Genomic DNA, 27,113 nt, shown 5'->3' with positions numbered 1-27,113 from the left:
TCCTGCCCTGCCCCTAACTCATCACATAAACGATTGCTGTGGCCTGGCTTTAGCTGTTGTTCCAACATTTTCCACTACTGGTTCTCAGTGAATGATTGATTTATTGGATTTAAGCAAATAAACTTTATTTTAGGTTATTTATTAATATGCCCCTTTCTCCCTAGAATGAAATCCAAGCGAAATCACAGATAAAATTGGTTTAAAACTTAAAAATAAAAATGTAAAAACAATTGAAATCATTCCATTAAAACAGTATAAAATTACATTTAAAATGCAATAGAACACACACCCCATATAAAACCCTCCCTGAAAGCCTGCTTTAACAAAAATGCCTTTGCCTGCCAACAAAAGCAAAGCAGGCAAGGGACCAGCCTAGCCTCCTGTGGAAGGGCATTCTAGAGGGTTGGAGCAGCCACCAACAAGGCTCTTTCTCCTGTCCTCACCAAGCAAGCCTGTGATAGTGGCAGGATGAAGAGAAAGCCTTCCCTCCTAGATCTTAGGACTCTGGCAGCTTTGTATAGGGAGGTACAGTCTTTCAGATAGTCTGGACATAAGCTGTATAGGGCTTTATACATTTGACCAGCATTTTGGGTTGTGGCCAGAAACAAACTGGTAGCCAGTGAAGCTGTTTCAATTAAGGGAGTTACATTATATACTCATGTGTAAGTAAAAGACTGACCCCAAAAACCTGGATCAATAGGGTAGTAGGCTCACCCCTGGAGCCTTGGAGGGGGCAAATGCTTGGTTTCCCTCCTAATCCCCAGCCTGGCTGTCCTCCAAAAGTACAGCCAGGCTGGGGAGAGGTTTGCGGCACAAATGCTTTCCTCATCCCCAGCTCAGCTCTCTCCCAAAGGGACAGACAGATTGCAGAGGAGGAGGAAGAGTGAGTGCTCACCCCTCAAGCTTCCTCCCCAGCATGGCTGTCTCCCGAAGGGACAGCTGGGCTGCGGAGGGGGAGAAAGGGTACTGAGATAAGTGTTACCTTTGACCTGTCCACAGTCATATCAAAATCCCTAATTTTAGCTCCAAAACCTGCCCCCAACTTACACATGACATCAACTTATAGTTAAGTATAAATGGTATATGCTCCATATAACAGCAGTCTAGCCACTACATTTCAAACCTGATGAATTTTCTGAATAGTTTCCAAGGGCAGCCCCATGTAGAGTGTGTTACAGTAGTCCAGCAAGGATGTACTCAAGGTATGTGTCACTATAGCCAAATCTAACATCTCAAGGAGCAAGAGCAGCTGGCACACTAGTTTTAAGTGTGCAAATGCACTCCTAGACATTGCTGAATCCTGGACATTCAAGCTCAGAGCTGATGACATCATATCCCAAAACTCCAGATGACCTGTTCCAGCAGTTTCATGTAGATGTTAAATAGCTTGGGGGGGGGGGGGACAGAACCCTGTGGAAATTCATGGGCCAACCCATAGGAGCCCCCCTGCACCACCTTCTGAATTTGCCCCTCCAAGAAAGACTAAAACCACAGCATGACAGTACCCCAATTCCCCTCCCAGAGAGGAAGCCCGGAAGGATACCATGGTTGATGGTGTCAAAAGCTGCTGAGAAGTCCAGCAGAGCCAACAGGGACATACTGCCCCTGTCCAGTTCCCTGCGTGGCTCATCCACCAAGGTGGTCAAAGTTGAGGAGAAACAGAAGGGAAACTGTCGCCAGATTTCAGAGGAATAGGAGCAATTGGGGAACAGAATTTACTGGTCGATTAGAAACATTGCCTTCCTTTCTGCACCCTTCTCATTTGCTAATATTCTTCAGCACATATTTTTCCATTTTTACACTACTATATGTATATTATATGATACACAGATTAACCCATGACATGAAAAGGATAGAAAGCTTTTGAAAGATTTCAAGGAAGAATTTGAAAAGATGTTGCTTTCTTTTCTGCATCAGAGCTAGTTGACACCACTTTCTGCAAATGCTGTGTAAGGTTGTCTGCAGGTTACCCCTCAGATGGAAGGGAGCACAAGTGAATGTTAGCTTCTAGTCATTCATTGCCATTCAAAGATTTAGGAAGTTCAACAAAATTGCCCTAAATATAGTGTAGCTAATCTATCTTGCAGTAGAATCGCTTTTTTATTTCTGATACTTACACTGCATGAATACTTGACCAGTTACATTTATGCTAACAGAAACCTGGTCTACACACCTGGTTGGAGAGTCCTGGAATAGCAAGGTATATGTCATCAATTCAGACTGCTTGTTTGGGCTGTAAGTTATTGTTATTGGTGAGTTGTTTATTTGTTTTGAAGTTTTGAGTTGCCTTCTATATTATTTATTTTATACAATATAGCTTAAAGTAAAATACAGCTTAATACAGTGTACAGTAAAAAACAAACAACACTCCCTGCATGTTTCACCAGGTACACGTTTTGTAGTTAATCCCTTTCCCTTTCATGGATTGATGCCATTCTTCTTTACAGACTAATCCTAGGGAAATACTTTTGGACGTGATTCCCGGTAACTGCTGTGTGAAGTGGTACAGGGCCTTCTGGCAAAACTAGTTTCTCTAACAAAAATGTTGAAATAAAAAAAAAAAATCAACAATGCCAGTGTTAACACACATTGGCAATCGTCTTTCCTTCAGTATCAGTGTTTGACTGTATCCTTTCTGACCCACATAAGTGCATGACCTTCCTTACGAAATCATCATTATCCCTGGAAGCAACAAAAATTTGGCATATAGGGCTGTTGTTTTTTATGTTGAAGAAGGTCACATATGCCAGATAACACTGCGATTCATGTTGATGTTTTTTGGATCTCCTATAGTTTGCAAGCTGGCATAGGTCATAGGAGGATTTCATTCTCAGACAGACTTGTTATGTAACAATAATGGACAGTGGTGTTTGAAGGGCCTTCTTGATCCTTGCATGTTTTCCTGCCAGTGCATGTTTGTGGCAAGGTGGAAGGGATTCTTCTGTGGCGGGGAGAGTATTTTTCTATGAACAGTAATATTGTTCCATTTTTCACATTGTAAGCAGTATTTACTCATTCCTTTTAAAATATGAGAGTGTCAGCTGGGGAGATTTTGTTTTGTTTTTAAGTATATTTTTGTAAAGCAATAAAAAGGAACAAAAAAGGAACATGTTACTTATAAAGTAACGAGTAACAAATAATGCATCACTTTGAAGTAATGGGTGGCACCTGACATTATTCTGTTTTAAAATGACATTGGGAGCTCTGCTCAATACTACTGTTGAGCTCTCTGAAAAAGGCCTCCATTGTTGGAAGCCGAGTAGACACTAAGCTTAAAATGGCTGCTCTGAGACATGCTGAAGAATTTTTTGTCAGTCAGCCTACTTGCCAGGATTTTGAAGCTGAAAGGCTTCCATTTTATCTCAAAGCAAAGACGATAAAGGGCCCTGAAATGAAGTAAGCTGTTCTCCTGACAGTCTGTGTGGCCCAGACCTTTGCTGTAATAAAATTACTCAGTGCACCTTCTTCAGCTAAGCCTAAGCCTAAGCCTACGAAGTTGATGAAATTTGAAGATTATGGAAGATACATTTTTACTCACAATAACATTCATTATGTCGAGATTTAAGATGTGAAAATGAAATCAATAACCCAATGAGAGTATTGCTGCTTATACTGTGAGGAATACTAAGAGGTGCTTTTGCCAGTTCCTTCCTCTAAAATATAGCCAATAGCATCTGGTATTCATTGGTGGTCTCCTATCCAAGTACTAACCTACATAAAAAAACAGTGCAGCCACTGATATCTAGTGTCACAAGGGGGAGATGAAAAACACACAGAGTATGGTCTTTCCTTTTTTTAGTCCCCTAAGCAAGCAAGTCCTGAGATGGGATGCCCATGAGATCATCTAGCTGAGCTGCCATCACCCATTGACTTTAACCCCATTTAACCAGTAATTCAATTACTGGGGAACTTGATTAGTGCTTGCTCCACCTCTGCACACTTCCCTTTCCCCTCTCAGAGGCCCGGAACATACCTCAGAATGTCCGTAGCGGCGATTGCCTTTTTTCCTCCGGAGGGAAGCCACAGCCGCCAAACTGCACGGCTTCCTTCCGCAGGAAAAAGAACCCGGAAAAACCATGTTCTTTTTAAGTCACAGAGGCAGCGTAACAAGTGCGCCACTGGTGCACTCGTTACATAAGCGACATGTGATGATGTCCGGACACTGTGTGGTGCTTACATAACAATGGTGACGCATGTGTACAGAGGGCACCACCATTGTTACGCCATCGGTACATTCTAGGGTTAGGGACCGTGCAGTTGCTGCGTGGTCCCTAACCCTAGAATAGGTGCTGGTACACTGCTTTATGGTGGTCTGTACAGCACCAGAGATAGGAATCCTAAGTGCCTAGTTAAGACATGTAAAAGAGTATAGGAAGAAAGGAGATCTTTAAAGGAAAGCTTTAGTCTAAGCAAGTAATCTACATAGAAAAAGGGTACCTTATCATGAAGGCTCCTTCCTTCAGGTGTTTCTTTAAAGTTACAAAGTTACAACAGCATACCTAGGTCATATTCACCCAAGGTTAAAAGAACCATAATTTCCCTAACACATCTATCTACACATTTCCGATTCTACTTACAATACCAATGTAGTCTGAGTTTTGGATGTTCATAGAGGGGCTGGGCCCATACGGTGCAGCCTATGACCAGAACTTTCCCTAGGTGCAGCAGGCACCTCTGTCCCAAAGTCTCTCTTTGTCTTACTCCATGCCTCGCAGCACTGAGAGGTTTTATACACCTCCCTGGCAAAGTATCTCAAAACTTCAGGCTTCTACCCAACTGGCTATTCTCAGTGGGCAATTCTCTCTCATGATCTCTGTGACTCTTTCATGATGCTGACCCCCAGTAAATGTAACTTAACCAACACATTAATCCTTTGTTCACATGGAGGGAAGACTATACCTCTCAGCTGTGTTTCCCATAATGGGAGAGCCCATAAGCACACATACTAACAAAATTGATTCAACTGAATTAACTAAAAATGGTTTGAGATAAAACAATAAAAATGTTGTCAATATACCATCTATGGAATTTAAAAATCTCTGATAATTACATACCATAGAACTAGATACATAGGAAGCTCCAAATCTGTCATATACAGCTTGGCAGTGCTAAGGGCTGCTCGTAGCCTCATCTTGTGGAGCCTCGTGTTTGTAAAAAGAACTGTATGATGAACGGAAAATAACGATTTTCCAAAATAAAAGCCAAAAAAATAAGAAAAAATGGGGTGGAAGATCAAATGTGGAGCAAGAATGTTAAAACGTTTTTCTACAATCATTCTTGCTTCATTATCTTTTTGCAGACATCTACTGAAAGTTGACATCCAGGATGATTCAACAAGTGGAATTGTCTGTTAATGCCCTGAATAAAATGTCTGGTGTATTTAATATATGGCTTGGTACAACTCACAAATCATGACAAAGAGAGGGAGGAAAAATCCAAGTAATGGGAACAATGGTTCCAGTAAAGACCCAAACTAGAAATTATACATCTATCAGGGGGTGGAAAAACTTTATATATCTTAGATTCTTTCCTAAAGATGTATTCTCAGTACTGTGACTCATTTGTACCACAAAAGCTGGCCTTTTGTTATAGATATCAGGAAAGATAGCTCTGGATCAAAGTGACTATGTGCAGAAGGCGTTTGTCACATCACTGTAATATTCACTGCCACTGTATCTGCATTCCTTACACACACACATCACAAAACCCCTTTTTGACTAAAAGGAGTGATTCATCTAGATCAGGAATGAATTCTAGACAGATTTAAGCTGCAGACCTTTCATGTTTGAAATTGAACTCCTTCTGTGGAACCGTTGCTGCACAAATGAAACAGCTATATAATTTCACCAGCATGAAGGTGTTATGGGGGAAGCTCATACACAAAAAAAGGTCCCACTCTAACCTCATTGCTGGTAGGTAACTGAGCCATAGAGAAGAATGTGTGAGGGCTAAATGTGACAATAGAGTAGCACATGCCCCTACTCCACCGAGGGTTGGTCACTGTTGCTCAGATTTTATCCAGATTGGCACTTGGTATCTGTTTGGGTCATAATCTGGCCTGGGTTTCAAGATTTCACTTTCATTGAAAAAGCAGGTCTCTAGCCCTTGTACGAGCAGAATTAGGGCCCAAACTGTGCAGCCATTCTTTCATTCAATTGGTTGCAAGAAACAAGCCCATCTCTGCCTTTAAGTGTGTTTAATCAATGAGTGGATTTTCATACCTAAGACTGAGATTTGTGACACATAGTCTTTCAGTTGCTTAGTTCAAGATGGGTATACCTCAGTTAACAAAGGGCCGGTACACACTGCCATAAAGCGGCATGCTCCCAGCAATACTAGGGTTAGAGAGCACGCCTAGTATATGTGGGGGCCCTACCCACATGTCGCACATGTCAGTGATGTTGCAGCTGTGCCATGTCCAAATGGCACGGCGCAGCTGCGACATCACCATGCCGTTGTATGCTGCTTGTGGTGTCGCAGCTGCACAGCTGCCATTGACATACAGCCTTCTTCTAAAATGCATCTAGGATTCGTTTCCTTTCACCAGCCTCCATTTTCCTTAGACTTTCCATTTTGGTGGCCAGACTTATAGATTTATGGGTTTTGATATGCTAAGAGGAGCCGATGAAGAAAACTTATCTGTTCTTCCCTTTTTGCTCTGTTTTTCTATTTATACATGCTGACTATTCTGAAGGCAGGTGCTGTTTACCTTGCTTGTTCCATGCAGAGGAATCTTGTAGCATCTTTGAGACTAACTGTATGAAAGAAGTTGTAGCATAAGCTTTCATAGATTTGGTCTACTTCCTCTGCTGAAACCAGTACTAGGCAAACATGCAGCTACAGTAGGATTGGCTGGAGTAGAATCCCATTCTTTTCCAGGTTAAGCTTTATTGCATTGTTTAATGCAGACACCCTGCTTCAACTTAATGAGGACTGGGGTGTTCTTCTCCAGCACTCCTTCATCCTCCTCCTCCTCCTACTGATATTTAAAAAATCCTCCAAGCTAGAGAGATGATATGGAGGAAAAGGGGAACTGGTGTGTGTGGCAGGGGGAGGGAGTAAATAAGAAGCTTGTTTGTCAGAGCCTTTGTTAAATAAGGTATGCCTTATTACAACTCTGGTGGAAAGTCTTTTGGAGGAATGTCTAGCGGAAATCTGTTTTGTAGACCTCCTTGCAAAGACTGCACAAAAAGCAATGGAGCCACTGAAGTCAAGGAGGAGAACTTAGATCTCTCTAAATTACTGTTCCAAATTACTAGTAGTAGTTTTCTCAAAAGAGTAGTTACTATTTTAAAAATCATTCGAAGACTGTAACATAGTGATAGAAAAAAATGCAACTATTACGGTACTGAATTTGAATAATTACAATGCAAGTAAATAAGATGGATAACTGTAATAATTTGCAAAATAGATGCCCAAATTTGAGGGGTTGTAATATGACAACCCTAGTTCCGCCCTAGTATTCCTGTGTGCAGCCAGTCCTCCCCATTCATTTACCAATCTTGTGATGTTGTACGTCAAAGTGTGAACAGGAGTTCTAGTTCAAGCAGAATTCTCCAAAGTGAGTGGGGAACATGCTTTATCATGGTCACCAATCTCAGAGAGAGTTTGACTTGTTCTAAAGTGAACATGAGAAGTAAGTACAGTACTCTAGTTGGGACTTGCAATTGGATTTAGCCCCAAATGTGTTCTGTAAAGTGGAGGGGAAACTTGTTTGAAGTAATGTTATTTTTTCTGCTTTCCTTTTTCCTTTTAGTCTGTATCTCACAGAGTTTTCAAGTGTTTCTGTGATGTCTTTTGAAGTCCTACAGATTTTATAGTTTCAGTAATATGGATCCTTTATTTTTAGAAATGGAGTAGGAATGAGAAAGGATTGGTTACTGAGACTGCTAACCTCAATAGCCATTAACACAATTCATCCCACTGGAACTACTCTTAAGTACGTTGTGTGGTTCTTGTGACCTAAACCTTTTCATTTCCCAGTGCTGAAGGACTAGAAGTTAACAAAAATCTAAGAACTGCTCTGTAGAAACTATATGGCAGTTTTAATGCTGATGGTGGGGAGAACTCATTTTGGGGTTCTAAATCTGAGAATTTGCTTGTGCAATCAGTATACCAGCCTGCAGATTCCTTGCCACATTTCCCTATTTCCAGGATACTTGAGGGGTATGTTTAGTTGGAGCTGCAGTGCAGTTCAATAAACAGGGCCTCCTTGGCATGCATATATGAGCTGTTTGCAGAACAGAAATTGAATAAATGAATGAATGAACAATAAATAAAATACAAACTACAACAGACAGCAGTACAAAAATCCAATTATCAACCCTGCAACTTCAGTGACAGTAACAATCTGATCCCATGCATTATTACTTGGCTACTCCAGTAACATACGAAGCACTGATTATAACAGAAACAATAAATTGTTGCCAATAAGGACATAGCATCATACCTGCAAAGCTAAATCGCAGGAAGATGCAAATCCAAGGACAACATAAAATCTAGTCCTTTTCATGTTGGCCACAAGAATCCCTAAATCACTTACCATATTTACTTGTCTTTTTAGTCAGAAGTAAAAGGGAGAAACAGCATAGAATACAAAAATCATGCTCATGCATGTCTATTCAGAAGTAAGAAGGACTGGGAGAAAGCATTTCAGGAGAAAGCATAAGCAGCACATCTAGTTTCAGAGAACAAACACAATCCACCCCTTTCCATATACAGTGGAGTCTTGCCTTATGCGGGGATCCATTCTAGACCCACCCAAATACCACATAAGCTCAAGCCCCATTCAATAGAATTGAGCTTGTGCTTGCGGCGGCACGGCACATGCGCGCCACGGGCATGCACACCATTCAATGGGTTTCAGCGCAGCTTCCACATAAACCAGAAGCCATGTATGGTGTGCCCACGTATGGAGTGTGCACGCTGTAATAATAGAGATCAGTGGCATCTAATGTCGGAGTCTAGGGGGCATCAGCGGTCAAAACGGTGCACTTACCTTTCTCCTTCATCAAAATGTTGGCCTTCTCCTCAAGAGGAAGCCACCTCTGTGGCGAAGCCTCCAGTGGTGCATTCAACCCTTCTCACCCCACAGCAGGAAAAGGGCTCAACTGTGTGTCACCTGGTGCAGTCCGCATTGCCCTGAATCCGCAGTCATGCCACTAATAAGCATAAATAATAATCTGCAAAGCCACAAAAATACTCGCCATTGAAGCCACATTTGAAGCCCTCGACATCTCACACTGCACAGCGAAACAAACTGAATCAAGAAATTGAAATCATGAGAGCAAACCAGTTTGATGGTGTGTAGGCTCACGTGACTACAAGGCAGCCAATCACAGTTCAGCGATACTGTGAAGGGGGGGCTGTGGGGGATAGGAAAGTATAAAAGCAGGAGTGTGTGTCTGAGAGACAGAAAGAGGGAGTTAACAATTGAAAGAGTTTGTGGGGAGTGAATGTATACTGGTTGTCTGAACTGAAGAGCAAAGTTCTGACATAACTCAGGTTAAGTATTGTTATATGTTTGGAATTAAGACTGGAATTTGTGAAAGCAGATTCTACAGAATATAATAACACACATTAATTCTCTTGTTATATTATTAACGCTGACTTAGACTGTCTTCTTTAGCCCGAAACCAAAGGCGGTGATGCTTAGCATAAAGAACACAAAACTAACACACACACTGGTGAGACCACCTCAAATCAAAGGAAGGGGGGGGGGGCCTTGAGCTAAGGTAAGAATAGCAGTCACCCAAGATTAGGAACTGCTGGGCCAGTCTTAAGAAGGCCAATGTCACATCTGTCAGCTGGCAGAATTGTGTCGGAAGTGTTGTGTTACAGAGACACAAAAGCAATCCCTGAGATAAACATCTTAGTAAGGTAAGGGATTACCAAGAACTGGTGAAAGGACCCAATTTGAGTAACCGAAAGGTGCTATACAGTTTAAAAGCAAAATAGTAATCCCTGAGGTAAAAGGTTGGGGCAACAGAGTATCAGCAACAGAGTAAAGTGAAAAGTGAAAAGACTCACTTTAAGTACCTAAGGCAGAGGTGCTACAAAGTATAAAATGAATACAGTGTAACCTCTGGGGTAAATATTGTGGCAAAGTAAAAGAGATTACAACCAGAAACCCAGTGAAACTCCCCAGTAAAACAAAGATGTTGTCAGAGCTAAAAATCAAAAAGAAAAGGTGATTTTTGAGATTGACTTGATTAGGCTTGTTTTAAGAGAACTGCAACTTAAGAGAGGAGACAAAAAGAATAGCAACATGAGAGACAATTAAGCAGAAAGGAATATGAGAGAAAATCAAGAGGAATAAGAGAGATAGGAAAACAAAGGGAAAGAGTATGTGAAATAGAGAAGACGCCACCCCTGAAAGGGCCGGATCAGGGCTGCGGCAATTGTACACCTTGGCCCCAATCCATCCAACTTCCACCCCAAATAGGAGCAAAAAAAGTCAACTCCTATTTGGGGCAGAAAAAAGCTCTGGGGTGAAGGGAAGCCGGGTAGAAGCTGGTTTTACCAGGCCATCTCAGTCCCCCTATTTTTTTGTTTACATTTTCCTTTCACTTATTGGATCTTGTGGATGAGTTCTCTTGTTCTTCCTTTTCCTGTGTGTGTGTGTATTATCTTCTTCTACTTATGCAATAATTATCATCACAAGTACAGGTGGTTACATTCAGGATTTTGAGCGTATTCCTGTCACCATTTACTTTTGTTTCTCGTCTGTCCTTAATAGTTTGAAGAGTTTTATCACTCATCCCATTAATGTTTTTATCCTTGAAGTGGGTGGGAGTGGGCAGTATCTTTATTTTGTGTTGCCTTGACATCAGAAGCTCACTGAGAAACTAGAAAAGTAGGACAGCCAACGAGTAGTTAAAAAATTTTTTCCAGCCTATGTATGTCCAAAGAAAATAGTGGGTGATATATGAATGTGAGAGCAGGGGGAGAGTGTATGCTTATATGTGTGATTGTGGTGCAAGAGGAGGGAATGTGTTTGTGTATCTTTTGGGTATACCCTTGTTACTCTGTGTGAGAGATGAGGAGAGAATGCATATGCATCTGTGACCAAGATCCCACATAGGTCACTAGCTCCACATGCACACTTCTGAATCCTCCCACTGTCTGTCAGCTATCAAGCCCCTTTTCTGCTCTCATGTACCATTGGGTAGGCGAATGAGAGGAGATGGTTCAGACCACAAAAAATCAGCTTGGTGCTGGTGCTGGTGGAGTTATGAAGGTGCCCTCTGAGTGCATCTACATTTTCCTTCCTTCAGGAGCTCAGTTCTACATGGTATGAATCATGCACACTCTTCCCTCTGGTAAGAAGGAGCAGCAGAAGCAGCACCTCCAAGTGCTTTGACAGCTGCTAGGCATGGAGGGTTTCTGGAGAGTGGGCAAAGGCAAGAGAATAGCCTTCTGCACCCCATCCAAAGAGAGACTTAATTTATCATAAGTCACTAACAGGATAGCAGTCACAGTGTCTGAGTGAGAAGAGTGTGTGGTTTTAATATCCTAAAAGTCAGTTAGAATGCATCAAAGTTTTTTTTTTAATAACAATCATGTTTTTTTTAATTGTATGTATTTTAACTAATTCGGTTCCATGTATCTCCTGGAGCTAAAGGCATTGTACATATCCCCTCCTCTCTTGTTAGCTGCCCTCAAGTCGATTTTGACTTAAAGGGGCAAAGGAGATGGATGGCTTGGGGTGGCCTCCCCCTGATCAACCTAGGACCACAGCAACCAGATGGCCCACTTCCTGAGTGGGGCACCACCATGGGCCCAAATAAGATGCTCGGGGTTTTTTGTTGCTCCTTTTGCCAGTGGCTTTGGGTCCCCTTAGGCAGCCTCAGAATAACTTCCAGCCACTTTGAGGGCATGCATTGCTGCACACCATGGCCCTGAAATGGCTGGAAGCTGCTGTATTTGGCTGGTCTGTTTCGGGCCATAGCAACCCTATGAATGAGGGGCCTCCGAGTCGCAGCAGGCTCACAGCAGACTCAGAGCCATGGCTTCCTTGATTGCCTTCTACCTTACTAATTATTGTCTTTTCTAGTGATTCCTGTCTTCTCGTGATATAGCCAAAGTAGTTTAGTCATCTTGGTTTCTAAGAAGAGTTAAGCCTTGATTTGCTCTAGGATTATTATTATTATTAATGTTCATTTTTAATAGTACACAGTATCCATAAAACACTTCTCCAGCAACACATTTAAGTTCCAACTTATAAACCTATTTTTATCCTTACAGTAATCCTGCAAAGTAAATTAGGCTGAGGGACAATAGTTATCTCAAAATGACCATACAAGTTTTCTGGGGGATTTAGAATTTGAATCCAATATGTAATGTGTCTGGAGCAGATGGGATGGTTATTAACACAGAGCTCACAATGATCATCTGACAGAAAGGTGTTGTTCTGAGTAAGATTCAATTGATTTTACATTAATGTATACTTAGAATTAATGTACTTATAATCATCTTGCACACATACATGGAGCCCTGGTGGCCCAGTGGTTAAATGCCTGTACTGCAGCCATTCACTCAAAACCACAAGGTTGCGAGTTCAAGACCAGCAAAAGAGCCCAAGCTTGACTCAGGCTTGCATCCTTCCGAGGTCGCTAAAATGAGTACCCAGACTGTTGGGGGCAAAATTAGCTTACTTGCTAATTAGCTTACTTGGAATAGCGGTATATAAATAAAACAAATTATTATTATTATTACATATTTATATTTATTGTTTTAAGTTTTTTTTCTTAAATTCACTATATAAATCCAGAGGTTTCTCTGCTTAAAATTCTACACTTTTGCTGTTGCTTTCATAAACAACTTTTTCCCTTCAAACATCTTTTCAATCATACCTTGATGTTACTCAGATTTGCATGGGTGTCCCTATATTCATTTGTGAAATGTTGGAAGGCATAAAACCTTATTCCAGCCTTGCTTTTTACACTGGACAGCCAAAGTCCATGAAGCACCTGATTGCCAAGAGGGGATCTCTGGACTTTTGTTCCAAGGCCAGAGGCTGAGGGCAGCAAAGGTGCCACAGTCAGAAGCTCCAATCTTTCTCTCAACTAGGACTAAAGAATGGGAGTAGACTTCACCCATTAGTGGCATCACTAGGGTTGGCTACACCCAGTGTGGTAACTCATGGTGCCACCCCATCAACCTCCTCCCTTTCCAGACCATGCAGAATCCTTAGTAATGTTTTTTTGTACTAATATTATTTGTAAATCATAATTCCTATATATCACTGAATGTAATGGCAATAGTTGTGACATAAAAAACTAGCAAAATTAAAATTACACCATTAACTTAGAATACCATATGCACAGCCTAAATGTGTTTACATTTACATAAATTTACATTGGTCCTGATAAAGTTATATCACTCAACTGTGGACTTTGGATTTTGTGATGTTCTCATGGAACACTGCAAGAAATCTTTGTGTGTGTGTGCGTGTGTGCATGTGTGCAATTTTGACAGTGAACCTGGCCCATAACTCACATGAACACAATAAGCAAATGCACCATGTATTATTCTAAACTTCCAATACACAAATACAATTTTGCAAAGCAAAACAATGGTGTAATAACAACAATAATATATTTAGTCTTAGCATTGCTCTTTGTCTCACACACAAGCCACACTTCAAAATACGATTTCTACTTCCCCTGTAGTCCCCATCACATGTTTTGACAGGTCAGCTTGGCCTTTTCTTGAATAGTAAACAAGCCAGAAAGAAAAGGTCCTACTAAATGTTTGTCTGTGTGCAAATGTCACACCTAGAGCCTTTTCAGACTACACAGCTGTAGCACCATTGTTGTTGTGTGCCTTCAAGTCATATCTGATTTAGGGCGACCCTAAAGTGAACCTATCATGGGGCTTTCTGAGCCTGAGAGTATGTGACTCTCCCAAGGTCACCCGATGGGTTTCCACAGCCAAGCAAAGAATTGAACCCTGATCTCCACCACAATAAATAGCCCAGCACTCAAACCACTACATCATACTGTTGCACAGCTGATCCTACTTTAACTGTCATGGCCTGCATCATCCTAAGGAATCCTGGGGTTTGTAGTTTGGGAAAGTAATAGAGGAGTGCTCTTGCTCAGAATTTTAAATTATTGTTGTTATTTACTGTCAAGTCACCATTGACCTATGAATGATAGACTTCTAAGATTCCTCTGCTGCCCTGTTCAGGTCTTGCAAACTCAGGGCAGCCATGACTTCCTTGATAGAGTCTATCCACATGTAATGCAACCTTTCTCTTTTCCTACTGCCTTCTACTTTACCGAGCATTCTCATCTTTTCCAATGAGTCATGTCATGTAATGATACGTTTAATGTACAACAGTCATTTCACTTTCCAGTGACAGTTCAGGCTTGATTTGTGCTTGAACTCAATTATTTTCAAATGGGTTCAAATTGCAAGAAAAGAGATTCTACCTAAGCATTAGGAAGAATTTCTTGCCTGTAAAAGCTGTTTGACAGTTGCATAGATTGCCTCAGAGGGTATTGGGCTCTCCATCTTTAGAGGTCTTTGAACAGGCATCTTTCAGAACTGTTATTGTCACAGTTAGGACTAGGTTGCCCTTGTGGTCCCTTCCAGCTCCAAGATTATACAAGCCTGTGCCTTTTTTTATTTAGTCTTTATTAGTTTTTTTAAAAAAATAAATAAAGAAAAACCATACATTTCAGATTTGCATTTCATAAACTTTCATGTTACTCAATATACATCTAGTTTATCGAATTTTCTGCCAAAGCATAAAATAAAATATTTCTTGATCTCTGTAAACCCCTTCAGTGCAGGAAAATCTAACAGAATGAGAGATGCTTTAGCTCTGAATCTCTTTCCACTAATGTGGCATCAGCACAGCAGAAATAATCCAGTTTGACACCCCTAGAGATCTCTGACCGAGAGGGCTAAAAACTACAATTCCCAGAATTCCATAGAATGAAGCCATGACAGTTGAAGTGATGTCAAACAAGATTATTTCTGCAGTGTGGATGCAGACTAAGAGACGTGATTATAGTAGATGGACTTCGGATGTTTCTTCCAACTCTGATTCTATATGAACTGGGCATAATTAGATTTAGATCAGCTTTATTTTCTCTGTTTAATTAATTTACACACCACCTTACAATTAATTTTGCATGCCATCCCTTCTGATGGTGTGGCCCAGTGAGTTACACACACTCTGCACTCCAGTAGTGATGCCACTGTCTCCCATAGTCCTTTTGAGTTTTGAAGGTTACTAGATGGGGTGTGATCTATGCTTCTCTCCCAGCTCCAGGCTGGAAAGGAAGACAATGTTTCTCATGCCACTATTATTGTGACAGGGGTGATTAAAAGAATTGTGACTGATTGGTCTTGTCAAGTGGATCTCCCTAGCATGTTTACAAATATGGATTCAAGCCACAGGAAAAGAGAATCTACCTAAACATTAGGAAGAATTCCCTGATGGTAAGAGCTGTTCATCAGTGGAACACGCTGCCTTGGAGAGTGGTTTTGTCTCCTTTTTTGGGAGGTTTTCAAAGAGGCAAGATGGCCATCTGTTGGGAGCGCTTTGATTGTGTATTCCTGCATGGCAGAGGACTGGACCAGATTACCCTTGGGGTCTCTTCCAATTCCAGGATTCTATTATTCTGTGATTCTGCTTTTTGAGGGATTGGTGCTTTTAGCTGTTTTACTGCTTGCATTTTACTTGTGTCTTATGTATTGCCTCTTCTTTTTACGATATGGCTGAAGCAACTCTTTTGCTCCATCTCAATTTGCATTATACAGGTATTAAGCTTTAGGTTGTTCTTCTAGCATCTTGTCAGAAACCCTCTTAGACTGTTGACTTAGCTTTCTGTAGTTCTTTATAATGCAGTATCATCAATAAGAATTCTTGACATTTTCCCCAACCTTTAAAATTCATGATTTTTCTTCAGAATTACTCTGTGCAGATGATGTGGCAAAGGGCAGCCTTCTGAAGTGTCTTTTTTCAAATGAAATGCTAAAGGTGCTGAGTTTGCTGCTACTTTCATCTAGTTTGATTTGCCAGTATCAAATTGGCTGTTTGCTGTTGCCAGTTTGTGAGGGATGCAAATTTGCGAGTGATCTTTTTCAAGCATTGGTAGACTGTAATGTGGCATTATTACTTCCCAGGTCTAGGGAGAATCTCTACAGCAGTGCTTGTTTATTCTGCTTCAACCACTGAGCTGACCCATTCTGAAGGGTTTTCTCAATTATGTGTAGCTATTTTATATGCTGAGGTTTCTTCTTCTTTGCCACTAATAATCAAGCTGGTCAGCACAAGACATACTTGCCTGTCACTGCTTTCATCACCAATTCAGTCTTAACAACATTCTGGCAAATATCCTACATTCTCAAGGAAAATAGTAAGCTCCCTTTAGATGCTGTATTTATTGATGGGATCCTAGGCAATTGGGCTACCATTAAGGCTCTTATTTGGCTTAGTGACAAATACATTTAGTCGTACTACTGGCATACCTTGGGTATCTATGCTTCAAATTTGAGCCAACATTTCACTTAATATTGTCACGGGACCTTCCAGAAATGCAGCTGCAGCCATGGACTGCAGGTAAAGATCAATGTTTTTCACACATTTGGCTGCTCCCAAACCCACTGCCTCCTTCTCTAAATCACAAAATGGCATTCCTGCATTTAGTGTCAACAAAGGCTTTAGAGCAACATCACATCCATAAACATCCCTTTCAAGGCTACTTGCCTCTTTACTGTGGGAATCAATTTCTTAATGACTTTTATTTGTCTTGTGGTACAAGGGTATAATCACAAACATTCTTTCTGTATTTCTGCATTCCCTAGGAAAAAACAAAATCCAGTTTCCTATATGTAACTTTGTCGATATAGATGTTGTAAAAATTGTGAGGTTCAGGATTAGAGTTGCTTTTGCTGTTAGCTTCTTCCTTCTCCCATGACCACAGTTCCCTATAGACATCTCCTTCTGCCAGATCCATCACAGTGTTTATTTTCTGTTTTGCTGACAAATGAAAGAAGAAAAGTAAAGCTTGAAACTCTTCCTCAATTTCTCTAATGGAGGGCATACTCTTTTCTCATTAATTTCATTGGGTAGGTTGGAAATGCATTTGAAGAAATGGCCTGTAGTCCACAAAAGCTTATGACAAATAAAATGTTGGTCTTTAACACAGTACATAAGTTTTTTTCTGTCATTTCTTCTGAAATTATCAGCAGCTAATGAGCCTTTAAGTAACAGTCCATTAAGAGGACACAAATGGGGATCTCCGTCTTCAGAAGGACCTTTGTGCACATTCTGTTCTGTTTGACTCTTTTGCTAAGTTTATCTGTTTCTGATGTGGACTTCTATTTTTTTAAATATCATTTATCAAGATCAAAGAATGGTAGAAGACAGAATTATCAAGGCATTTGTAAATAATTGTTGGACTATTAAACAATGAAAATATGTCCTTCTTTTAAAAAAATACCAGCATGGTGTTGAACATTGGGCTCCAACTGGAGATCAGGATTTGATTCCTCACTTGAGCAGAAAGACCCACTGGGTGACCTTGGGCAAGTCATACTCTCTCAGCCTCAGAGGATAGCAATGGCAACATCCCCCCCCCCCATGAAGAAACCTGTCATGAAAACCCTATGATAGGTTCACCTTAGGGTCAAAACTGACCTGGAAGCACTCAACAAGAAGAGAGCTAGGAGGAAAGGGCTCTTTCTTTCTCTCTGAGTTTAAGGAAAGAAGGATCTCTTGTTTCTTCCTTATCCACAAGTGTGGTTCACCAGCAAGGGATTGCTGTTTGCTAAAGGTGAGCATGCAAGCACATTTGTAGTTTCCTGTTGTCCAAACTTTCAGGTTTCACTACCACCTCATCACTCATAGGTATCTAAAAATAGAACACATATCTTTGCATGAAAAATGCATGATAGTAAATTCCAATAATTTTGTTGGGACATACTTCAAATAACATCTCTGGATATGACATTAGTGCTTCCTGAAATTTCTAAACTGTAGTGTGGACATCACAGTTCCTTGAAAATATATATATTATGCATCCATTGGAAGAACTGAGCTGTGTCTACTCAGTAGCAAATCTAGGTTTTGTTTGTTTTGTTTGCCTTGAGTCCCTATATCGCTGCCTTGAGTCCCTATATTGAGAGAAAGGTGGGATATAAGAAATAATGATAATAATTTTTGTTTTGCAGTTGTGTGAATTCGTTATGGATGTGGAAAGAAAAGGAAATATACAAGTTGTGACTATAGTGGGCACTTGATATCCTCTGGGATTTGGCTCCAGGCTCCCTCATGGATACCAAAATCCATGGATGCTCAAGTTCCATTATATACAATAGTGCAATAAAATGGTGTCTCTTATATAAAGTGACAAAATCAGGGTTTGCTTTATGGATTTTTAAAAAATATTTTAAAAACATGGATGGTTGAAACTGGATGCAGAATCTGTGGATACGGCTGACTGTATTTTTTCTTCTACATCACTGCCTTGTCTAAAATACAATCTTTTCATCTCTGCCATCTATGATATGCACCTGTTGACTATTTCCAGATAGGTAGCCATGTTAATTCCTTACTACAAAAGCAACCAAGACCACTTCCAGTTAAACAGTATCTTACCTTAATTAGCCAAGATATGAACAGCCATGCAGAGTATCTAAAAAATATGCAACTGCATTGTTCTTCCCTTCATGGGTCAAAAACAAATCCGGAAGTCATTCAGTAACCACACATTCCTTATTTGATTGACCTGGCTACCAGTTATTGACCAAACCTGAAGTTGCTTAATTTAATATCCTAATTTTATTATTCATGATAACTAGTAACAGTGGTTTCCCATTTCAGACAAACAGAGCAGTATTATTAATTTAAAATTGTGTGAAAGGAGGAGTAAAGCATGTCCAAAGTTTTGTTCATATCTTGGCTTATTAAGCCAATAGGTTGATTGTCAGAATTGTTCCAAAGAATCTTCTAGCAACTTAAGCACTAACAAATTTATTGTGTAAATTTTCATGAGCCTTCTTTATCAGATTCATTGAGCACAGATGAAGAGAGGCTTCAGATAGAATCAATTCTTTAAAAGTCTAATCAGTTTGAGATTCAGGGTAGAAAAGTATGTTGCAATCAACCTCTGAGACAGAATCCCTCCTCTCACTGATCAATAACTTAATGTTATTGTGTTAAAAGAAATAAATAAGGAGAAAGATCTACTTTGTATGTGCTCCTACCTTTCAAGAGAAAGCAGTGTATGCTCCAGTGGTGCAGCATCTGGGAAAGCAGTAATCTTGAATCTCTGGTTTATACATAATAAAGAATGTCTGTCCAGGTTCAGTTAGGGGTTGACTGCATTAATAATTGTAATAGTAGGGTGTTGTTTTTTTAATCACTTGGCATCTAAGTATGTTCTAATGCAGAAATTTTTGTTGAATGTAATGTATCAGACATTTCTCCTTACCATTCCTTGTAGCTACATTTTACAGTTACCTTTTGTGTTTGTGTGTGTGTTTGTGTGTGTAATAAAATTATTATTGCTTGTTGCAGTTACCTCATCGCCGAGTGACATTCTCTGCAGCCAATCAAGCTCAAGATCTGCAGGACCCCTCTCAACACAGTTACTATGACAGTGGCCTTGAGGAGTCAGAAACACCAAGCAGCAAGTCTTCATCAGGCCCCCGCATTGGACCTCTTGCTCTGCCTGAGGATCACTATGAGCGCACCACACCTGATGGCAGCATTGGGGAAATGGAGCACCCTGAAAATGGTAAGGGGCTGAGTCTGAATTCCTGTCTCTTTTTAGAAAGTCTGGAAGTCTTTCTAAAAGTAAATATTGTTGTATTCAAATGAGGAATGGGATTAGGGATGAATTCTTAGCCATTTTGGAAAAAATACTTAAACAGCAACTATGATGAGAACATTTCTGCTAGATCTGCCTCCAAAAAGTGGATGAGCCACAAATGAAAAAAAAGGAAAGGGGCAATGCATTCAGAGAGATCAGTTCAGGCTTTCAGTTGGCAGCAGAATATTTAGTTACATTAATGGATGTATTCCATTCTCCATAATTTGCTGTGCTCTGCATTCTGCTCCTTCTGCCTTCCTATTTCATTATGAAAATGTGTACAATTAATTTCCAGTTTGGTAGATGCATGGTTTTCCATCATTTTCAGTTTGCATTTCACTACCCATAGATTACTGATACACACCAGAACACATGTATATTGACACAATCACGTTGGTGTGTGCCTTCAAGTCGTTTCTGATGACCCTAAAGTGATACTATCACAGGGTTTTCTGGGGATGAGAGTGTGTCATTTGGTGGGTTTCCATGGTTAAGCAGGGAGTCAAACCCTTGCCTCCAGAGTTGGCTCTCACTATCACACTGAGACTGCCTTTTTTCTACAATGTGGGGAGGCAATCCTGCTGGGTCTCACTCCTTCCTTCCTTCCTTCCTTCCCTAAGGCAGAGCTTCAAACCTGTCACTCAAACTCACCATTCCTAGGAAAAGAGCCAGAACCTTCCCCCACCCCCCGTGCATCCTGCCGAATGTTCTCTAAGGACAGGACATTTACAGCTCCAGAGCTCCAAGGACTGTGTGGTTCTTTGTTCCTTATTTTGTTCTTACATTTTGAGCTTCTTCTGATAAGGAGGTAAAGATTTGCCTCTGAATGTACCATCTCCAGAAGAGAATTGAGGTGGAGGGCAATGGTGACCTGAGTCTCTGATCTCTGATGAGGAGCAGATGGGCTGGGCAGAAGCACAGACACCTGCCGGATGGAGCATGGTGGCAGACCAACCTACTCAGACAGGGGGAATCACACCTGGCCTTACCCATCACCATCAAAGTGACAGAGGTATGAGGGGTGATGGTGTATGCCAACACAGAGCAGCTGTTGTTGGGCATGGTAGTGGTGAGTGAGTGTGGTGCTCCTGCTTCCCTCCCATACCTTTTACTCAGCGGCCATGGCCTACCACCAGAGTTGTGCCTTGATTGATCACTCAGCAGCAGGTGGTCAGCTGGAGGGGAGGGGGAAATGCCAGCAGACTCACAGCTCCCACCTTGAGAAGAAAAAGAGCATGTGGTTCATGAAAGGCAGTGCAGCTCTGGGACTTGCAGCACAGGCAGCCACAAATGCTACAGGAGCTCTCGGCTCTGTACAGACGGGACCTACTGGGTGCCATCATTACATCCGAGGGGCGGCGCTTCCAGATGCAACTCGCCCCTCACACGTGACGAGGGCATCAAAATGGCGGCACCCTGTACATTCGGGCGCCGCCATTTTGACGTGACGGACACATAGTGTCCGCACATCCCAGCACCTTTGTGACGCCGCAAGTGCACCATTGGCACCTTGCGGCGTCACATAGGTGCCACAAAAAGAACCCACTTTTTGCAGGTTCTTTTTGCTCCATGACAGAGCTGTGTGGTTTGTCTGCTGTGGCTCCCTCGCAGAGCAAACCAGGGTGGCGGGAGACCGCCCTTTTTGGGCGGTCTGTATCCTGCCCTCCTTCCTCTAACTACTCTTTTTCCTTGATGGAGGAGAGGGGAGATCATCAGCTGTACTCACTACCAGAGGTGGGTGATGGAAAGGCTGAAATTTCCACTTATTGATGTCCCTGTGTCTGGCAGTCTTTTTCCCAGAATGGGGACAACACCCCCAAGAAACTAGAGGCCTTCTGATGTAGACCACACAAGGCGGCCACACTTACCATCAGAAGCACATCAATGACCACCCTGTTTGCTAGGTCATAATCAGATGGTACAGGGAGCTATTGCCTCAGATTCCCAAGGAGGAGACTAGGCTTAGGCAAGGAGTCAATGAACTGGCAAAGGCTTTGGCCTTCAGGGCGAATGCCAGCTGTTCTCCTCTTGGTTCCCAAGCCGAACAAGAAATGGAGGGCCATACTAAATATCCACAGGTTGAATTGTTATGTGAAAAGAAGAAAGTTCTGGATGGAGACTTCGGAGGGGGTTCGTGAGGGGGGTGTTTTTGTCTTCTCTGGACCTTCTGGAAGCATATTTACACATTCCGGTGCAGCCAACACAGAGGAAATTTGTCAGGTTCACCTATCTCAAAACATTATTTAGTGCTCTACTCTTTGGCCTATTGGCTTCCTCTTTGGTGTGCATCAAGGTGTTGGTGCCTTTGATGGCTCACCTGAGGGTGCAAGAGGTTCATGTTCACTTGTATTTAGACAATCTGATCTGTTCACCCTCAGGCCTCAGATATGGGAGAAGGCGTTCCCGCAAGAAGACAGGACCCAAGCCATGTAGGACTAGGAATAAGGATCTCCTTGCTACATGTTTATAGGGTGGCAACATGCCTCCCCCCATCCTAATTTAATTTCATGGGTGAGGAACTGCAAGACTGGAATCTACAGGAAGAGTCTGACAAGGAGGCTGAAGAAGGGAGCCAGGCTTGTCTTCCAGATAGAAAGCAGCCTGCAGCTCTCCCTGTTGCAGAGCAGCTTCATCCAGCTCCGCCTGTTGAAGTACAGTCTCAGCCAACAGGACAAAGGCAGGACTCACCAGCTGATCAGAAAGAGGACGTAGATGAGGTCCTAAGCCCACAATCAAGGAGGGAGAAACACATAGAGCAAAGGCATGCAGCCAGGCTGCAGGCTAAGCAGCAACAGGGAAGCTCTGATTAGGACCAGTTGATGTCAGACCATTTAAGAACTAAGTCTGCCTAAGGCTAGTGTTGGAAGCAACTCATCTGTTTCCTGGCCAGCAATTCTGTCCCTGATGCCTGTTTCCAGACTTCTGCAGTTGATACCTTAGACTTCCTGGCTTCTTTGCCCCTTGGACTTTGATTAACCTTGATTCTTGTTGTTTCCCTAGACTCGGACTGCTTGACAAATGCCTTTCCCCTAAGTGACTCCCACAGGCAGGGACACTTTCTAGCTGCTGGTAATTTATTACCTCTGCCTGCACTTCAGTTGATGGTTCCCTCCCAGCCAGCCTGTATAGGTGTTTGGTGAATCAGGACATTTATCAGACATTATAAGATTGACAAGTTCTCATCTTTGGTAGGCGAATTTTGGAGCAGGCTGTATAGGTGTAGTAGTAGGCATGCCTCATGTGATGATTGCTTGGGTAGGTCCAAGCAGAAGGATTGCCTCCCCACACCACAGAAAAACAGAATATTGGTACTCACCATGAAGGTTTGTTTTCTGCAGTGCTGGGGAGGGAATCCTTTCCCACCCCTTGTTTAATAGTGTTTAGTGAATTCTAGGTAGGAATATTTGTGATTAGTTGTCTGTAATTGGAGCTTGTTATACCATCCCTGGCATGGGAGGGTCTGGCTCTCCTAGGGATGGTATGTTTGAGTGAAAGATTGAAGTCCTACCTTAAAGAAGTAGAGAAGGAGTGAGACCAAACAGAAGGATTCCCTCCTCAACACTGCAGGAAAATGAACATTCACGGTAAGTACCAATGTTCCGTTTGTACCTGAATTAATCAGTACCCATGTGTTGATACAGAGCATAACATGTATGAAAAACAAAAGATGCGGCCTAACATAGATAATAATTTGAACAAGATCCAGATATCAAAAAGGAAGAACAAGAGCAGCTTCTAAGGAGCTTAGCAATTGTAAGGGATGCTTTGAACCCCAGTCCAACAACATCTGGAGGGCTGCATGATTTCCACCACTGCAGTAAACAGAGTAGTTTGGGAAGAATGACAATAGTCTGACCTTCTTGAATCAGCACAGACCAGGATGACAGCAATATAGATCCTTTACTGGCAAGATAGGGTAATGTATTTCCATTTTGAAAAAAACAGAAGGCATCACAGAAGACCTGGGTTTCTGAATTGCCGCCTTGGCTAAAAAGAAATGTGGAAATTATTGTTCTAATGTTGAGTGTTTAGATCAGCTGTAGTTTAGGGTTTGTAATGAAGTTTAGTGTTGAAGCATGGTCAAACATGGATATGCCTTCTACTGAGCTAATTTAATGACTTATTGTTCTTTGATGTTGGATTGTTATTACTGACTTGATTGACTTGATTGTTTCAAGCCTGGCAATGCTAGGGACTATTGATTGTTCTAGGCTTTTTATATTTTCTTTGCTTTTGCTGTCTGTTTCTGATCTTTTTCTTGTTAATTTATTTTGTTCTATGGCTCCTACAATTTCTCTTAATTTGATTTCCATTAGGTGTCTTCCCTGTTCTCAACTCCCTTTCAGTTGCTCTCTTTGAAACTGCCAATCAGTTGGCTCACAAGCAACGACGGTCCATGACCTTTTTCTTGCTAAATCTCTTCATCTTCTTGCTCTCACTGAAACCTGGCTTCCACCTCACAACACATAACCTCTGCTGCTCTCTCATTGGTGAACTTTTCTTTTCTCACACTAGTCACCTAGAGGACAGAGGGGCAGGGGGCGGTGTCCTGCTATCCAACTCTTGTCGGTTTTAACTCTTCTCTGACATCAATACCAGGAAAGATTCTGGAGCAGATCATTAAACAGAGAGTCTGTGAACATCTAGAAGGCAATGCCATTATCACAAAAAGTCAACATGGGTTTCAGAGAAACAAGTCATGCCAGACAAACCTGATCTCTTTCTTTGATAAAATTACCAGCTTGGTAGATGAAGGGAATGCTGTGGATATAGTATATCTTGATTTCAGTAAGGCCTTTGACAAGGTTTCCCATGACATTCTTGCAAACAAGCTTGTAAAATGTGGGCTAGACAAAGGAACTGTTAAATGGATCTGTAATTGGTTGACCGGCCGAACCCAAAGGGTGCTCAACAATGGCTGCTTTTCATCCTGGAGAGAAGTGACCAGTGGGGTCCCACAGGGCTCTGTCCTGGGCCCAGTGCTATTCAACATCTTTATCAATGACCTGGATGACAGAATTGGGAGCATACTTATCAAATTTGCAGATGACACCAAATTAGGGGGAATAGCTAATACCCCAGAGGACAGGATCAAGATTCAAAATGACCTGAATAGACTAGAAAGCTGGGCCAAAGCTAACAAAATGAAATTCAACACAGAGAAATGTAAGGTATTGCACTTAGGGCGGAAAATATAAAATGCACAAATATAGGATGGGTAACACCTGGCTGAATGAAACTACGTGTGAAAGGGATCTAGGAGTCCAAGTAGACCACAAGTTGAACATGAGTGAACAGTGCGATGCGGCAGCTAAAAAGGCCAATGCTATTTTAGGCTGCATCAATAGAAGTATAGTGTCTAGATCAAGAGAAGTAATAGTGCCACTGTATTCTGCTCTGGTCAGGCCCCACCTAGAATATTGTGTCCAGTTCTGGGCACCACAATTCAGAAAGGACATTGAGAAACTGGAGCGTGTCCAAAGGAGGGCGACAAAAATGGTGAAGGGTCTGGAAACCATGCCCTATGAGGAACGACTTAGGGAGCTGGGGATGTTTAGCCTGGAGAAAAGAAGGTTAAGAGGTGATATGATAGCCCTGTTTAAATATTTGAAAGGATGTCATATTGAAGAGGGAGCAAGCTTGTTCTCTGCTGCTCCAGAGAACAGGACCCGGAACAATGGATGCAAGCTACAGGAAAAGAGATTCCACCTGAACATTAGGAGGAACTTCCTGACAGTAAGGGCTGTTCGACAGTGGAATGCACTCCCTCGGAGGGTGATAGAGTCTCCTTCCTTGGAGGTCTTTAAACAGAGGCTGGATGGCCATCTGTCAGGGATGCTTTGAATTGGATTTCCTGCATGGCAGGGGGTTGGACTGGATGGCCCTAGTGGTCTCTTCCAACTCTACGATTCTATGATTCTATGATTCTATGATTCTCTTCTCCTCAACAGCACTGTTTTCTTCTTTCGAACTTCATGCTATTAAACTTTTCCTACCACTTCAGTTGCAGTTATCTGTTATCCACCGGGATCACTTACTAAGTTTTTGTTGGATTTCAAGACCTGGCTGACTTTCTTCTTAGTGGATGAAGTCCCCTCCTTGATTATGGGGGACTTCAATATCCATATGGATGATATTAATAATCCTATGACTGTATGCCTCTGCTCTGTGTTGTCTTCTTTTGGTCTTGAACTCTGTTCTAATGCACCTACTCATTCTTCTGATCATTGCCTTGATATTGTACTTATAAAAAAATGTGTAACCTCCAACTTCATGGCTAAAGATTTTCTGTTGTCCGATCATCATTTCATCTCTTTTGTCCTCACCCATAATCCACCTCCTCGTCAAATTGTCCAACTGCCACTTTTGAGACCTTCATTCTATTGATCCTGTGACTTTTAGCCAGGATCTGGATTTTTCTTTATCTTCCTTAAACCTTGGAGACTCCATGGATCCAGTGATCTCCTTACTCAATTCTATCTTATCTGCAACCCTTGATAGTTTTGCCTCTTTATTGATATGTGTAACGTCTTCTAATAAGCCACAGCCCTGGCTCACTTCCATTGTTCGGTTTCTCCGTTCTTGTTCTCAAGCTGCCGAATGGTTGTAGGAAAAGACGAGGGAATGGGCTGATTTTATTCATTATAAATTTTTTCTTTTTTTCTTTTTTGTGCACTATCTCTATGGCAAAACAGAATTATTATAAATCTGTGATTGAGGCTAACGACCGGCAGCTACAGTATCTTTTCCCCACATTCAATTCTCTACTAAAACCTTCTTCTCTGTTGTTTCCGCACTCATTTTCACCAACTGATTTTACCAATTATTAGATAAATATAACCCATTTAATAAAATTGCCTCCAAAAGTAATTTCTTCCAAAATTCAAAATAATAAAGACCAGTTCAGGCCTTTTCTGGATTCAAAAATAACAATGCAGCTTGTTTCTCATTATGTCATTATAAGTATTCCCATATGTTTAAAACATTTTTGATATAGTCTCTCAATTCCCTTTGCAGTAAACATCCACATTGATCATCATGAATAAAATCTTGAAGAATAATTTTGAATCAGTCAGCCAAAATCAGTGCAAACAATTTATAATCATTATTCAACAGTGATATTGGTCTATGGATTTTTTTGTCAAAGTCAAATCCATGTCTTTTTTAGGAAATTCAAATCGCTAACTACTTTAGGAATCAATGCTATATTAGCTTACAAATATTTGCAAATTCAAAAATCTTTTACATACAGTTGGCCCTTCCCTTACGTGGGGGATC

General features: G+C 41.4%; 1 protein-coding gene across 10 annotated transcripts in view; it reads left to right on the top strand.

The window, feature by feature from the left end:
• Positions 1 to 27,113, top strand: part of PCDH1 (protocadherin 1) — a 150,146-nt gene that overhangs the window by 77,743 nt on the left and 45,290 nt on the right. For all 10 annotated transcript variants that reach the window (XR_016280523.1, XR_016280522.1, XM_089516162.1 and 7 more), the window contains exon 4: positions 19,541 to 19,760. Coding sequence is in view for 8 of the 10 variants with exons in the window: in XM_089516162.1 (XP_089372288.1) it covers positions 19,541 to 19,760 (220 nt within the window). In the remaining 2 variants the exon portion in view is untranslated. The remainder of the gene's footprint in view (positions 1 to 19,540; positions 19,761 to 27,113) is intronic.

This window comes from Sceloporus occidentalis, unplaced genomic scaffold (assembly GCF_023333645.1).
Source record: "Sceloporus occidentalis isolate IW3139 unplaced genomic scaffold, rSceOcc1.0.p SCAF_3, whole genome shotgun sequence".
NCBI classification, from domain to species: domain Eukaryota; kingdom Metazoa; phylum Chordata; class Lepidosauria; order Squamata; family Phrynosomatidae; genus Sceloporus; species Sceloporus occidentalis.
Note: the sequence above shows the minus strand (reverse complement) of the source record. Positions and strands in the feature narration are given on the sequence as shown.